The sequence below is a fragment of the Petromyzon marinus genome, chromosome 22 (genome assembly GCF_048934315.1).
Source record: "Petromyzon marinus isolate PM22_M1 ecotype Great Lakes invasive population chromosome 22, UKy_Petmar_22M1.pri1.0, whole genome shotgun sequence".
Classification (NCBI taxonomy): Eukaryota; Metazoa; Chordata; class Hyperoartia; order Petromyzontiformes; family Petromyzontidae; genus Petromyzon; species Petromyzon marinus.
In genome coordinates this window covers 20,261,479-20,276,816 of record NC_133688.1, presented here as the reverse complement: position 1 = coordinate 20,276,816, position 15,338 = coordinate 20,261,479, and the positions used below count along the sequence as shown (strand labels likewise).

Here is a 15,338-nt window from a genome sequence, read left to right as displayed (position 1 = left end):
CCACTGCTGCATGAATGGTTCCCCAAGCCATCACCACCTCTAACGATGCGTTTTGTGGACCAATCGTGTTGCAATTAAAATCATTCTAACATTTTTTTTAAAACCAATGACAAAACTCATCAGACGGGGAAAAATAAGACGTTTCGAGAGAGTGTTTGAATCGGTTTGCGTGGTGAAGTATGGTGAAATAACCCCCACGACCTACAAAGACGTGGGGAGGCCCTCATCCAGCAGTGGAATGACAAGACGGGGGGATGGGCATGCAGAAGATAGAATTGGTTTATTGTTGCTCTTAGGAATCACTAAAACTGTCCCCACCAGTGATCAGGGAGTCATTTTATCCATTCAATTAAAGCCACTGACGTACAAACATGAGAGCGGTCGGCGGAGACGGCTCTGCCCTACTGATGATTCCTAACAAGAATGGTGCTTTTGATTTAAAGCTTTCGTGACTGCAGTGATTCACATTCTTGGTTCTCTCGGTAAAGTCACGTTGAGGGGAAACAATAAAATAATAAAATATATAAAACAATAAAATTCTCACGACGTTTCGACTGCAACACAAGCAGTCACCATCAGGTGTGAAAACTAACGGCAAGAACATTTGAAAGAAGTGGCGGTTTTTTTATTTATTCATTTAAATAAATACAAACCGCCATTTTATTGTTTTCCCTCAACGTGACTTTACCGAAAGAACCAAGAATAAGAATGGTGATGTATGAAACGAGTATGATACACGGGAACACCCGAGAATCGTGACAATGTATCGTGCGCCGGTGTTGTCTGAGAGTGTATCTGGGCTACCGCGGATTTCTAAGACCCAGTTTCATTCCAATGCCGCCTCCCTGCGCCCCTCTCTCGCTCTCACTGCCCACCAACTCACCTCCCCATTGGCCGCTATCTTCATCCCAGTTTAATTTTACGAGCCCTGGCCAGACAGAGGCGGTTCGGGGGTTACGGTGGCAGGGGGCACTGTCCAGAGGCAGAAGCCCCTTCCGTCACCACAGACGATCCCGCACAATAACATCTGCCAACCCAGCAGCGTTTTAGCTGAACAAGCGTGACTTGTGCCGATGAGACACATTGAGTGCGACACCGGACCGGCATTGCTCGCTTCGATTCACTGTGCCGTGAGCGACTTAAAAATAATATCCCAATAAGGATGCCAAGCAACGTTGGGTGGCATGTGCCTGGAACCGCAGTACCAACGTCCCGCGTTTACGACGATGTTCCGAGGCGACTTACATTCAAGGGCAATCATGTCGCTTAAATTGGTGGTTCTGAACCTTTACTCAAGTCTCCACCCCTTCGGTTCTCAGAAAGGGCATCTCGTGCACCCCAGGTTAAGGTTCTCAGAAAGGGCATCTCGTGCACCACAGGTTAAGGTTCTCAGAAAGGGCATCTCGTTCACTCCAGGTTAAGGTTCTCAGAAAGGGCATCTCGTTCACTCCAGGTTAAGGTTCTCAGAAAGGGCATCTCGTTCACTCCAGGTTAAGGTTCTCAGAAAGGGGATCTCGTGCACTCCAGGTTAAGGTTCTCAGAAAGGGCATCTCGTGCACCACAGGTTAAGGTTCTCAGAAAGGGCGTCTCGTTCACTCCAGGTTAAGGTTCTCAGAAAGGGCATCTCGTTCACTCCAGGTTAAGGTTCTCAGAAAGGGCATCTCGTTCACTCCAGGTTAAGGTTCTCAGAAAGGGGATCTCGTGCACTCCAGGTTAAGGTTCTCAGAAAGGGCATCTCGTGCACCACAGGTTAAGGTTCTCAGAAAGGGCGTCTCGTTCACTCCAGGTTAAGGTTCTCAGAAAGGGCATCTCGTGCACCACAGGTTAAGGTTCTCGGAAAGGGGATCTCGTGCACCACAGGTTAAGGTTCTCAGAAAGGGCATCTCGTGCACCCAAAGGTTAAGAGCAACTGGCTTTAAATGTGTGGTTGATGTTTGCGCACTGTTTTCGATTTCTCCTGTAATGCAAGGATCTTTGCTCTGACTTCTCTCCACATTTTGGAGCAACGTTGTCACTTCTGGCCACCCATGCAGCTCACTCGCAAATGAGACCGTGGTGAGTTCTCGTCTGCTTAAAATACCTTTGACTTTATGTTTGTGGGACTGGGAAGCCAATTTATTTGCTGAGTAAGTACTTTATACCCACATTAAAATGCGGTATTATTATTTCAAGGTGCACATAACACGCTGACGATATGTGCGTATGTTGAACTTCTTTCGCGCCGTGTTCAATAATAACTTGCAATTAAATAATTAAAAGTCCCAATGTGTTCGATCATCGTTACCAGTCGCCTGTCAACCTGTGACTGCTTGACCATACTTCACCACGCGGCTTTCTCAAACCATTTCCACCGCGCGCCACACACCGGCCATTTCTGTCTGAGTCGACCTAGGGGAGGGCCCGGCCACCACGCATGCCCACACTGCCCCCTAATGGCCAACTCCATCGCCTCGCTCGCCCCGAGTCACCGCCGCCCGTGATGGAGGCAGCGTAACTTCCCGATCCGGGTCGCCAAGGAAGTCGTTCCCGTTCACGCCGGCACCCTGCGTGCTCTTGCTGCTGCTGATACTACTGCTGATACTACTGCTGCTGCTGATCGTCGGTAAACACTGCTGCTGCTGTTGTTGTTGATGGGACTACGCCTGTTGGGGCCCTATAGAGCCACAAAGGCGTGCGTCACTTCTGCTGCTGCTGATGCCACTGTTGATCTTGCTGAACACTGCTGCTGATGCCACTGCTGATCTTGCTGAACACTGCTGCTGATGCCACTGCTGATCTTGCTGAACACTGCTGCTGATGCCACTGCTGATCTTGATGAACACTGCTGCTGATGCCACTGCTGATCTTGCTGAACATTGCTGCTGATGCCACTGCTGATCTTGATGAACACTGCTGCTGATGCCACTGCTGAGCTTGCTGAACACTGCTGCTGATGCCACTGCTGATCTTGATGAACACTGCTGCTGATGCCACTGCTGAGCTTGGTGAACACTGCTGCTGATGCCACTGCTGCCGATGCCACTGCTGATCTTGCTGAACACTGCTGCTGATGCCACTGCTGAGCTTGCTGAACACTGCTGCTGATGCCACTGCTGATCTTGCTAAACGCGCTACTACCGCTTGCTGCTGCTACTGCTGATCTTCCCGAACACTGCTGATGATACTGCTGATACCTACTGCTGCTGTTACTGCTGGCCCACCTGCTGATGTTGCAGGTGACGGCAAGACTATGGCTGTGTGCTGTTGCCGATGCTACAGCTGTTGTGAGTGCTGACGGTGCTGCGTCTATGACGCTGACACTGCTCTTGATTGCTTGAGCTAAACACCGATACTGCTGTTGCTGATATTGCTGCTGCTACAGCTGCTGTTCTTGATACTGCTGCTGCTGATACTGCTGCTGTTGCTGCTGCTGATACTACCGCTGCTGCTGCTGTTGCTGATACTGCCGCTGCTGATACTGCTGCTGTTGCTGATACTGCTGCTGATGCTGCTTCTGCTGATACTGCTGCTGTTGTTGATACTGCCGCTGCTGTTGCTGATACTGCTGCTGTTGCTGATACTGCTGCTGCTGCTGTATCTTTCCAGGTCCGTGTCTCGATGTGGCATCACAGCTGTTGTTTTCTGTATTTCGATGTCGCGCATCAAACGTCAAATCTAACATCACACACACATGCGCCGAATGAACTACAGTGTAGCAATATATTGTTTGTTCCTGGGTAGTAGTAAGTGTTATTTCCGAATTGCTTATGCCTCAAAAGTACAGAAAATGTCTATTATTCCCCACAAACTTTGCTTTTGTGACCAGGACAGTGATATTTTGAAATGTACCTATTTTTCAGAACATTCCAGATAGATGCAGTGCTGAGTAAACTTGGAGTAACTTCTAGAACGTTCTAGAACTTTCCAGTAATATAAATAGTAGTATAAATACAGGGGCCTTAAGCCCACCAGTTCAGTTTAGTTCCAGCTGCCTGAGTGGAAACATATCTGCATCATTCTGAGATGGCATCAAGAGGCTGCAAGCAATCCGGTAGACGCATTTTGCTCAGAGCAAGACTGGCACCCTTGGGTGTGAAGGTTTTAACTTGACGTGAATCGCTGTTCCCTTCCTCGTGTGTGCGTGTGTTCACTTCACTGAGATGACGCTACAGCTTCACGACAACTTAGCCCTCTTTTGGCATGGTGGCCCAGATGATGCTTTCGTCAAGGCCCACACCGTTACTCTTCTGAACCCCTAGAGAATGTTCGTTTCTCCTATCCATGATCCTATTCCACATCCCCTAACCAAGGGCGCCGTAAAGGGGTGGAAGGTTAGGACGATTCTAAGGGCCCAGGCTGATTTAGGGCCCAGAAGAGCAGACCCCCCTTTTTCTTTTCTTATTTATTTTCTCTTTTTTATACATACATTAAATGTGCTAGGGCCCCTCATGCACTAAATGTGTATTTTGTCCGTTTTGACCATATATTTAATATTAAAAAAAAAACAAATAATGTATTTACTGTTTCAGTCACACCACTCCCCCTCACAATGGTTCATTCCACCTGCGCTGTCCGAACTACGATCGCTAGTGTAGCGTCTCTTGCTTATTGCACTTGCTATGATGCAGTGCAGACAGTGACACACGCAGGCATGTCACATCAAAAGTCAGGGCATCAAAAACGGAAAGAAGGAAAGAGAAGACAGAGAACGCCGAAGGCGACAGTATGTCACACAGTTTTTCAAAAAGAAAGGTAGCTTGCCCTATTCCTGTATTCCAAAACTTTCAGAGTTACTTATTTTTGTTGCTACATGACCTGCTTTTATCTAGCTAGCTTAGTAAAATAATTACCGAATTATGATTTACATCCAACAATAATAACATCTCTGCTGTCTCTGGGGTTATCATGTCTCGTAGACACAGATTCAGCGGCTGCTGCACACCCACGTCCTCCTTCCCCCACGTCCCCCGTCCCCGTCTCAGCCGAACAAGGTGAGCCTGAGCGCGAAACTTCATGAAGATTGAAGCCTCTAAACACGTCTTATCTACTGTGTTCGCCACATGATGATAACTTTACAAAACAAAAAGTAATCTACACGCTTCAAAAATTACAAAATCAGTTTGCCGTGTGTGTCGTGTGTTCTGTGAAGTGACAGTGCTGCTGCTACGATCGATGCTGTCAAACTTGACGTTCTTGATGTGAATAAAATGCCCCAGAAAAAAGTAATATAAAATTGAATAAAACATGTGTCTGTAGTAACCATTGGCTATAAGGAGTTTACAAAATAGATATTTTAATATTTTATATTAAGAAAACTAAATAGGCCAATAAAAATGATATGGTTATTATTACGTGTGTGTGTGTGTGTTTGACTTATACAGATGCAGAGTCAGCTTTATTGTCTGCACCTCGTTCTCCTACTAATGACCCCCTCCTCTCAGTGTCAGGTAAGGTGAACATGGTCAGCTACCAAGGTAGTAAAAAACTAATTAAGTTTTAGATTGTCTAATTTTTTTCTTGTGTTGTATAGTTATATGTTTCATATAATATTATTTAACAATGCAGTTAATAAAATATTAATTCTAAGCTGTAACTTGTTGTTGACTGGGGGACAAAAATGATTTCGCTATCCTAACCCCACAGAAACAAGAGAGAGACAGAGAGTTTTGCCAGGAAAGAGTGTGGAAGTTGAGGAAGCGGTGAGAATAGTGGAATATGAGAGCACAGAGGGAGCCCTAAGTGTAAAGGAAGATAACAGAAGAGAGGAAGATGAGAGAACAGAGGAAGCCATGAGAGCAGACTCAGAGGAAGATGAGAGAACAGGGGAAGCCATGAGAGCAGACTCAGAGGAAGATGAAGAAGAGACTGTTGTGTCAAATGATCCTGGTTTGTGGCCAGCAAAAAGTAGCAATGCAGACAGAGAAAAAATTGTGGAAAAAATAGCTTCTTCTAAAGATAAAGAACAAGAAATGCCACGTGATTCAAAAGGTAAAGCCTTCCCCGAATACCTCAAGTACACAAAGTCAGGAAATTGCAGGGAAAAGATTAAGAGAGACTGGGTCATTTACAGCCAAAGCACAAATGCACTATTTTGTGTTCCTTGTGTATTATTTGGTCATGAGCTAAATAAACCTTGTATGAGCACACTAAGCAGTCAACATGGTTATAAAATCAAAGACATAACATGGCGTCGAATGTATGATAAATTCCCTAACCACGAAAGCAGCAAAGCACACAGGGAGTGCTACTTAAAATGGAAAACCTTACAACAGTCTGTAATGGCAGCTGTCCCTGGGGGAATAGACAGCAAGCTGAAGAAGCTCATACAAACAGAAATAGACAAAAATAGAGCTATTCTGAAGAGGATACTAGATGTAACCTTGTTCTTGGCCTCTCGAAATGTACCATTTAGGGGTAAAACAAAAGACTTGAGGGACATTCATAATGGCAACTTCTTGGGCACCCTTGAGCTCCTGTCCCATTATGACCCACTATTCAACGAACATCTACAAAAAGTCAGAGACAAAAAAAACAGGAGCAAGATTGACACACTATTTAAGCTCAGATATTCAGAACGAATTTATTGAGTTATGTGGAAAACGAGTGTTAAGTAGTATTCTTAAGGAAAGGGAGGAATCAGTCTATTATTCAGTTATTTGCGATACTGCTCCTGATATTTCACATACAGAGCAAAATGTATTACTCTTACGATATGTAGGGTTTGATCAAGAAAACAAGAAATGGGAGGTTGTTGAAAGGTTTTTGGAGTTTAAAGATTTTCACAAAAAAACAGGAAGTTAGATTGCAGACATGATTGTAAATGTGCTTAACAGTCATGGCATAGATCTGAATGACTGCAGGGGCCAAGGCTATGATAATGGGGCAAACATGTCTGGAAAAATCAAGGGGGTTCAAGCCCAATTATTAAAAAAGAATAAGCTGGCTACTTTTTCCCCTTGTGCGTCTCATACTCTGAACCTTGTTGGTGTGCATGCAGCTCAATCAAGTCCAGAGGTTACCAACTTTTTTGGCTTTGTCAATCGCCTTTATGCACTTGTTAGTGCCAGCCCAGAGCGATGGGCCATCTATAAGGCAAAAACGGGTTGCACTTTACATCGTCTGTCAGACACTCGGTGGAGTGCAAGGGTTAAGGCTGTTCAACCTATAGCCAAGCACCTGCCCAGTGTCCTAGAAGCTCTTGATGCCATCCTCTCAACCTGCAGTCTGACACCAGAGGCTCGGTCTGAAGCCAGCGGCCTAAAAAAGTATTTTTAAACTTTTGATACTGTTTTTCTGTTGACTGTTTGGGTCAAAGTTCTGCAAGCCATTGACAAAAGGAATATTATTCTCCAGTCAGGGAAATTAACTCTTGAGACAGAGGCAGAAAATATCAGAGCATTGCAGGAGGAGATGCAACATCTGAGGGATGAATGGGAGAGTTTCTTTTCTGAAGCATCACTTGTTGCCCAACAGATGAGCATTAACCCTCTGTTCAGGTCAGGATTCAGCCGCCAGAGGAAAAGAAAACGGTTTCACGATGAGACAGAGGTAGAGGGAGCAAGGGAGCACAGTGCAGACACCATATTCAGAAACACTGTGTTTCTTCCCATGATGGACCACATAATCAATGACTTAAGTACCAGGTTTGCCACAACATCTGAGATCTTGGATCAGTTTTCTGTAGTTGTAAAAATGGGTCAGTTACGTGATGATCAAATCCATTCTGTATGCCAGCCATTGATTTCAAAATACAACACTGATCTGACTTGTGAATTTGAAGATGAAGTCAGACACCTCAACTCTGTATATAGTGCCACTTTCCCAGGGTGTCTGTCACCAATTTATCTGCTCAACAGCATTTACAAGATGCAGCTGCAGAGTATTTTTGGGCAGGTCTGCATAGTTTTGCGAATATTTTGCACACTGCCTGTGACCGTTGCTGGTGGCGAGAGAGCATTCAGTAAGCTGAAACTGATAAAAAAATATCTGAGGTCTGCTATGTTGCAGGATAGACTTCGTCACCTTGCCATACTATCCATTGAAAGCAAACTGGCAAGAAAGCTGAACTTTGATGATTTGATACGTGATTTTGCCAGCAGAAAGGCACGCCGCTGGGCCATTATAAAGTGATGTTGAACATAACTTTGTTTGACCTGGATAACAAACAGTTGATGTCTGGTTCAGTACTTGTTTAGTCCTGGACTGGTTTAGGCCTGGCATTACTCCTGGTGTGTCTTCATTTTGAGCCCTTTTGGCCTAGCTAGTTTTATTCCTGGACTGATTTAATTATGGGTTAGTTCTAGCTGATGTTTCCTGATTGAGCAGTTTGACCCAGCTAAAGCTTGTTCATGTAAAGTATATGTCAATATGTGTACATTATGTTCTGTTGTGCTTGCAATTGCAATTGAGATAATAAATGTTCTCCCTTTTATATAAACAAGTACATATTTCTATATTTTTTTCTTGTTTTTGTAGGCTTTGTACTCATCTTTAGACATTTTAACTATGCAATCTGCTAAGTATCTTTTTTAAAGTATACTGGGCATGTTTATTGGGTTAAATTTTATCTGTAAAAAATGTAGGGGGCCCAGAAATTTTGGTTTCCATAGGGCCCAGAATTTCTGGTGGCACCCCTGCCCCTAACCATGAACACAACCGCCAAACCCGTAATCCTAAACCCTAGCCTCATAATCGCGAACTCCTAAACCATAATGAATACCCCTAATTTTGAATCCTGGCCATAATTCCTAACACTTAACCCTTAATTGATATGAGAATTGGTTTTTTCCCCTTTTTTCTGACAACAAAACTGGAACCTTTTTAAGAGGAATCATGTCTGCATTAACCACAATACTTGTGGTCAGAATGCAAACAAACAAAAAACATACTCTGATAATATGATACATTCAATCTTGATTTGAAGCTTTCGTGACTGCAAGAATATATGCATTGTCGTCCTTGAAACTCATTGGTCTACACCTTAAATGATGCCCTAAGCCTAAACTCTGAGCCCTAGTTATCAACACTAAGCCTCACACTTCACCTTCCACTCTTAACCCCCAACAGCAACTCAAAAAACCCAAACACCCATAAACCCAGACCCGGTAACCCGCCACGGAAAAAAAAAACTAATCAGCGGTTTCCATGACACAGTTCATCAACCGAATCCTTGGGAAGGCCTCGTATGATTGACTGAATATCTGGTCGGTATATTTGATGAAAATCAGCTGCGACGATTTCCTTTCTCGGATGCTGGCGATGTTGAATGCGCGAGCGTGGTTACATCCGTGACGTGGGTGTCCTCGTCTGTGTCTCTGCGTCTCACGGTATCTGGCAGAGGGAAGGAAGCGAAACGTCCCCCCCGCACACCGCCCCCCGATGCTTCTAGGACAACGCCTGCCTCTGCGGGTCGTGGCCGAACCTCCGACTTCTCTCCTTTCTCCCCTCTCCCCCCCCGCCCGCCCGCCCGCCCCCTCCGCCACCGACGGCGCCGGCGCCAGCGTCGTCGCCGGCGGCCGCGGCACCGACGACGGCACCGACGGCGGCACCGACGGCGGCACCGGCGCCGGCGGCGGCGATGGCGTCGCGAGCCGGCGTCCTCCGCCTGGAGATGTGCGGGGGCAGCGGAGCGCTGCTCGCCTCCATGAACTCGCTGCGCGCCGAGGGCAAGCTGTGCGATGTGACGGTGCGCCTGGGCTCCGCCGCCTTCCCGGCGCACCGCGTGGTGCTGGCGGCCGGCTCGCCGTACCTCCGCGACCAGTTCCTGCTGAACCCGAGCGCCGGCGAGCTGCGCGTGTCGCCGCTGCCGGAGCCGCGCGCCGCGCTGGCGCTGCTGCTGTCGTGCTACACGGGCCACCTCGACGTGCCGGCCGCGCAGCTGGTGGCCTACCTGACGGCCGCCAGCTACCTTCAGATGGACCACGTCGTGGAGAGGTGCACCAAGGCGCTATCCGAGTACTTCCAGCCGCGGTTCGGGCTGCACGGGGCGGACGGCGCGACGGGCGACGGCGGCGACGGCGCCGCGACGGACGACGACGCCGGGTTTTGCTCGAAGGCCGCGGCCGCCAGTCCGCTGTCGGAGCGCTCGTACGACGGCGAGTCGGACCGGATGCCGGACGGCGCGGGGACGTCCGAGCCGGAGTACGATCGCTGCGGCGTTGCCGTCGCTGACGGCGCCACCGACGACGACGACGACGACGAGAACAAGGTCTTCGACGGCTCTCTCTTCGGCTCGGAGAGGGAGCGGTCGACGGAGAGAGCGGCGCCTCCGGCCGGGCGCAGGCAGCAGGAGTGCCCTCCCCGGAGCCTCTCCATCGTCAAGGTGGAGCAGCTGAGCGGCGACGAGTTCGACGGGGACGCCAACGCCAGGCGTCCACAGATGGCGCTGTCGCAGCACCACCACCACCACCACCGACGTCAGCCGGAGTCCGCCCGCCACCAGCTGTCTCCCCCGTCCGAGCAAAACGCCCACGCCATGCACTTGTCGGCTGATCTCACGCGGCACGGCCACTTGGAGTGCCGGCGTCAGCGGATGGTGCTGGCGGGCAGCCCGGACGGCGCCACGATCATCACCGGCACCGGCGTTTCCGACGGCGAGCAGCAGCAGGAGGAGACGAACGCTCAGCCGTATTTCCAGATGCCGGGCCACAGCCCCGTGTACTCCTCCAGCCTACACCACCACCACCAGCACCACCACCACCACGACGGCACCAGAGTCGGCACCAGCAGCAGCGGCTGCGTCGGGCTGCGCACCGGCAGGGGCGCCGGCCGTTTTGGCATCGTCCCGCCGAGCAAAGCGAAGAGCGGCCGCGGCGGCGCCAGGGCCTTCTCCTTCCGCTCGGCTCCGGCCGGGGCGGCGGTTTTGACGGCGCCGCCCGCGGCCTCCGGGCACCGGCCGCACGGCGACCCGGCGCTCGCCCTCTACTCCGTCGCCCCCGCTCATTCGGCGTCCGCGGCCGGCGTCTCGCCGACCGCCGGCGTCGGCGCGAAGCACTTCGAGTGCGGCCGGTGCCCCAAGACGTTCTCGCACGCCGAGGTGCTGTGGGCGCACATGCGCACGCACAAGGTGTTCACGTGCCCCCGCTGCGGGCGCCAGTTCTCGCAGAGCAGCAACCTGACGCGCCACCTGCGCATCCACACGGGCGTCAAGCCCTTCGCCTGCGCCCTGTGCGGCCGCTGCTTCACGCAGAAGAGCTCGCTGCACGACCACATGAACCTGCACAGCGGCGACCGGCCGCACCGCTGCGCGCACTGCCAGGTCGGCTTCGCGCACAAGCCGGCGCTCCGCAGGCACCTCCGCGAGCAGCACCAGCGCGGGGCGGCGCCGGCGGCGGGCGGCGGCGTCGGCGTCGGCGGCTTCGCGGCCGCGATGGTGGCGGACGGCCCCGGAGGCCGCGGCGGGGACGGCGGGGACGGCGGGGACGGCGGGGACGAGGAGGCGGGCGAGGGACACGGTGGGCGCGCGTTCGAGCTGGCGGGGGGGCACGCGCGCGCCGACGAAGGCGGGGACGCGTACGAGCGCGGGCTCGCGGCGGACGGACGCTCGGACAGTGATTCGCGCGGGCACGTGGACGAGGGCGTCAGTGGACTTTACTTGTAGGTGGACGCGCGGGATGGAGGCGCGGGTGGACCGTGGACGAGGGGGGACGGGCACGTGCATGAACTCCAGAGTTGGGCCGTCAGGGCCAGCAAGGACTTCTCTGCTGGCCTAGAGATTGTCAGAATCATAAAATTACATTTTTATAATTTGATATTTTCATAAATGCTATGTGTATTTTACAAAGTTCGTTCCCATCAGTCATTTCATTGCTCCTCTCTCCCTCAGTTGTGCTGCTTCCAGTGCAGCTCATATAAATTAGAGCTTTTATCCATTCAGATTTTCCACTGGTGCTGTCTCCGCTTCTCCGGGTAAAAAAATCTACCCTGAGGCTTTCAGAATCTCGAGTGAATCCCCTCTGCTGTTGAAGCATATGGGGACGATGTTGTTGATCGTCATATTCTTAAACCAATCAGATTTCGAGTTTGCCATGTTGGGCCTATTATTTGACACGCCGGAGCCTTCTAGCTGGCCTAGCCGCCTACGTTATCATTCTTCGTGACGTTATCATTATTCGTGTGGCGTGATCGGAGGGCCACTTAGCTAGCTAGCACGTAGCGTAGCATCGTCCTAAGAGGTGGGGAAGCCTGTTGAATCCTGATTGTGTTATTTGTGTTCTACGGCATTTTTGCTTGCTTTGTGGTCGTATGAGTAAATGCGACTGGTTGTTTCTTTGGTAATGATATCCATTTGGGCTATGCGATGTCTATTTGTGATGCAGCATCCTGTCATACTGCGTAATAGTGCTACATCCTTGATGGTTTCAGTCACCATGTATTCATGTCTCTGCAATTAGTGTATTGTAACTCTCGCAGGTGTTGAGCCTCGTGTTAAATCACTTTATTCCACTCGATAGAGGTTACTGTCACTGTGAATATGGGGTGCTTACGGTGAATGACAACAGCCTGTAGCCCTCGTGTTATGGTGAGGTTATGCGAAGGCGGTTGAATTGCGGGAGGATAGCACTGAAGGCCTCGGTGTGAAATACACGGCCCGACACTGGTGAACTCGTAGGTGGACACGAGGTGTAAATTAACACTCCATAGGTGGACGGTGGGGAGCGGTGGCGCGGCAGCTAGCGCGCTGCGAAATCGGTGACCAGAGTTTTAATTGCCGCTCACGGTGTCCTGCCTCACGGCAAGTGTCTTGCCTCATGGCAGATGTGGGGCGTGTGCACACGGGAATTTCCTGTTTTTGAAATAGGGGGTGGTCACGTGACCAGGAAGTTGCGATTTTAGATTTCCGCTGAACCACGCGGGCGTCGGCCATTAAAGACATAATTCAAGATGGCGGCACACATCGCAGCTCCGTGAAGACAGCTGCAGCCACCGTTGTGGGAATTTGGGAAGCATTGTCTGTAAGTTCGTTTGTGTTCTTATGATACTGGCAATGTTGCTATAATATTAGAAGGACCTTTATAATGCTGTTATAACGCTAGAACCTTTATAATGCTGTTAAATTGTTACGATGTATGTGGGGCCTAGTGGACAATAAAGCCTGCAGCTTGCCTTGTGATTTACCCGTAATCGAGTAAGTAGATTTAAACTTGAAATAACAAAATGTCTAATTCATAAGCCAACGTTATGATGCTGTGGTGTTTATTCAATGTGTTGGTTTTTCTGGGTATGAACAGATGCTGTATCTGTGCTGTTTTCTTACCAGTTTTACCTCTCTCTACCGTTCAATTTCAATAAATGACGTTCGGAGTCAGATGTTCACCCTGGCTCTGAGGGTTTATTGGAAACGCGAGGTTATCTACTCAGCTAGCGCTGCAACGCAACGCAGAGCGAGGCCGAGATACACGGCCAATAACAGGAGCGAACATTTTATCTGGTCCTGGGCTTTCCCTGGATCGACTCGTCCTTAAATGGTTACTTTTTGTGATGCGTGAACATATAAGCACCGGGGAGATAAAGGCGGCCGGGCGTGGTGTTGGCCACCCACCCCCTCGTGTGCCGTGTCGGCCTTCGTGGGTGCTACTCGCTAGCAGCACTTTCCCCAACAGTTTGCTAAAGGCCGCGCGGGGGATCTTTGTCTTCGTAGGCGGACAAAGATGTGGATGGGCACGTGGACAAATGTGTGTGTATGGCCATTTAAGTGGACCAACGATTGCGGATATGTCACGGACACATCCTAGCCAATGCACGTGTCAGAGGCGTGGTCTTGCAGAGGAACGTGGATGTCATTCTGACTCATCTTCCCGGACAGGACACTCGCGGGTAGACAAAGCGGCAACGTTCATGACCAAAGCCGGCGGACGTACACAGCCTTGCAGGACAACGGGAAGATGGACATTGCCTTGTAGAGAGGCCTCTCGTATGGGACGTTGTCTTGTAGAGGGGCGACTGAGGCAGACACGGCCTTGAGGAGGGTACAGCGAGACTTCTGTTATCCGGCATCAGTGGGGAACGGAGGGTGCCGGTTCATTAAATGTCGCCGCGTCATGCTCCGGGTTCACCAAATTTTCCAAGCACGTGGCATTTTTCAAGGAGGAATCTAAGCCCACATTGACTACGATATTGAAACGTAATAGCCTACTCGTGTGCAGAGGTACTCACCAGTCAGTTGTCGAGGATTCCAAGTTGATTGCAGTGAAGCAGTGGGGCCGTTTCGAGTACAGTGCAAGCAATGCATGTACAGACTGCCGCTCGCGCCTGACACGCGGCAGTGTCCTGAAGCTGCCGTAAACAACAACAACAACAACGACAACAGCGACGGATGGACGAGAAGCGCACGGCAAGATGCCCGACGGCTGCCGGAATTTTCTCCGGATCCGTCAACGGAAGATTTCCATTGGCGTCTACGACAGATGCCGGTTCATGGATCATTCCGGATGGTAAAGTGTCAGATAAACGGAGCTTTTTTTTTACTGCTTCAACTTTCGATGGATGGACGTTGAGAGAGACGCACGAGCTTGTAAGATGGATGGAGCTGTCGCATGGACTTTGTCTGCGGACACGGCCTGAAGTGGAAATCTGTTGACTTCAAAGCCGGGGGTTGGTGAATTCAATAAAAGATTTACATCCACCAGGCTGCCACCCATGGTGCAAAGGAGGTGGTGTCAGCATTAGGCAGTACAGCAACAAGGCTGTATCTCAGCCACTGACTGCAGAGTTTAAGTGTTTAGTATTGTGTGTGTATATATTGTAATGTATGTATGTATCACCGCACACACGTTCATGTAGCATTATACCTGCTGATGCTGATCGCTGAAAGACGTTGGTCACAATGACATTTTTTTAAACTTTGTGTTTGATTTTTTTTAATGACTTTTAAATAAATACTTCATTGAGTCAAACGAAATTCACCCGCGTCTCGAACCTGGGAGTTTGTACTCGCACTCATTTCCCGCACCAGCTGCTGGCCACGGCTGTCTACGTGGCCTCCAACGTTGTTCGCGTGCGCGCGTTGTTCGAGTCATGCGCTAAACTCTTTTTAAAAACTAAATGCCCTTTTTATATATATTTTTTTACCAGGTAAGGCCTCACTGAGCTGGATAACTCTCTTTCAGAAGTGACCTGGCCACCACAAATGGGTATAGCTCAACGAAGTGGCTTATCATCACGTGGTTAATTTAAAGCAGCCATATACTCTAAACGCGCGTTGTTGATTCTAAATGTGGAGGTGAAAAAAAAACCGCTGTTCGCTAATCCTTTTCATCCCCTCGGGTTTCCTTTTTACCGGCGGTTGTACATTTGGGGCAATTTTTGGTAACAAAGAAAAACCCCCGGCAGGACCCGGAGAAAAATCTACCTGACCACAG

General features: G+C 49.8%; 1 protein-coding gene across 3 annotated transcripts; it reads left to right on the top strand.

Annotated features, from left to right (window-relative positions):
* The first annotated feature begins 1,760 nt into the window (after window positions 1-1,760).
* On the top strand, window positions 1,761-14,882 carry ZBTB12 (zinc finger and BTB domain containing 12). 3 transcript variants are annotated; one of them, XM_032959181.2, is made up of 4 exons: window positions 1,761-2,602; window positions 4,896-4,970; window positions 5,361-5,426; window positions 9,480-14,882. In XM_032959181.2, exon 4 carries the CDS (start codon window positions 9,557-9,559, stop codon window positions 11,576-11,578), a length of 2,022 nt encoding a protein of 673 aa, XP_032815072.2. In that variant the 5' UTR covers window positions 1,761-2,602; window positions 4,896-4,970; window positions 5,361-5,426; window positions 9,480-9,556; the 3' UTR covers window positions 11,579-14,882. The 3 variants fall into 3 exon arrangements, 2 of the variants coding, with proteins under 2 accessions (XP_032815072.2, XP_075924955.1); XR_012942604.1 differs by lacking the exon at window positions 9,480-14,882 and adding an exon at window positions 9,317-9,456 and having other exon boundaries at window positions 1,762-2,602; XM_076068840.1 differs by lacking the exon at window positions 1,761-2,602 and adding an exon at window positions 4,505-4,731.
* Window positions 14,883-15,338: the final 456 nt, after the last annotated feature.

Bases quoted from the DNA above. Each gene is read 5' to 3' on its own strand.
- ZBTB12 (XM_032959181.2), top strand. From the start codon at position 9,557: ATGGCGTCGCGAGCCGGCGTCCTCCGCCTGGAGATGTGCGGGGGCAGC.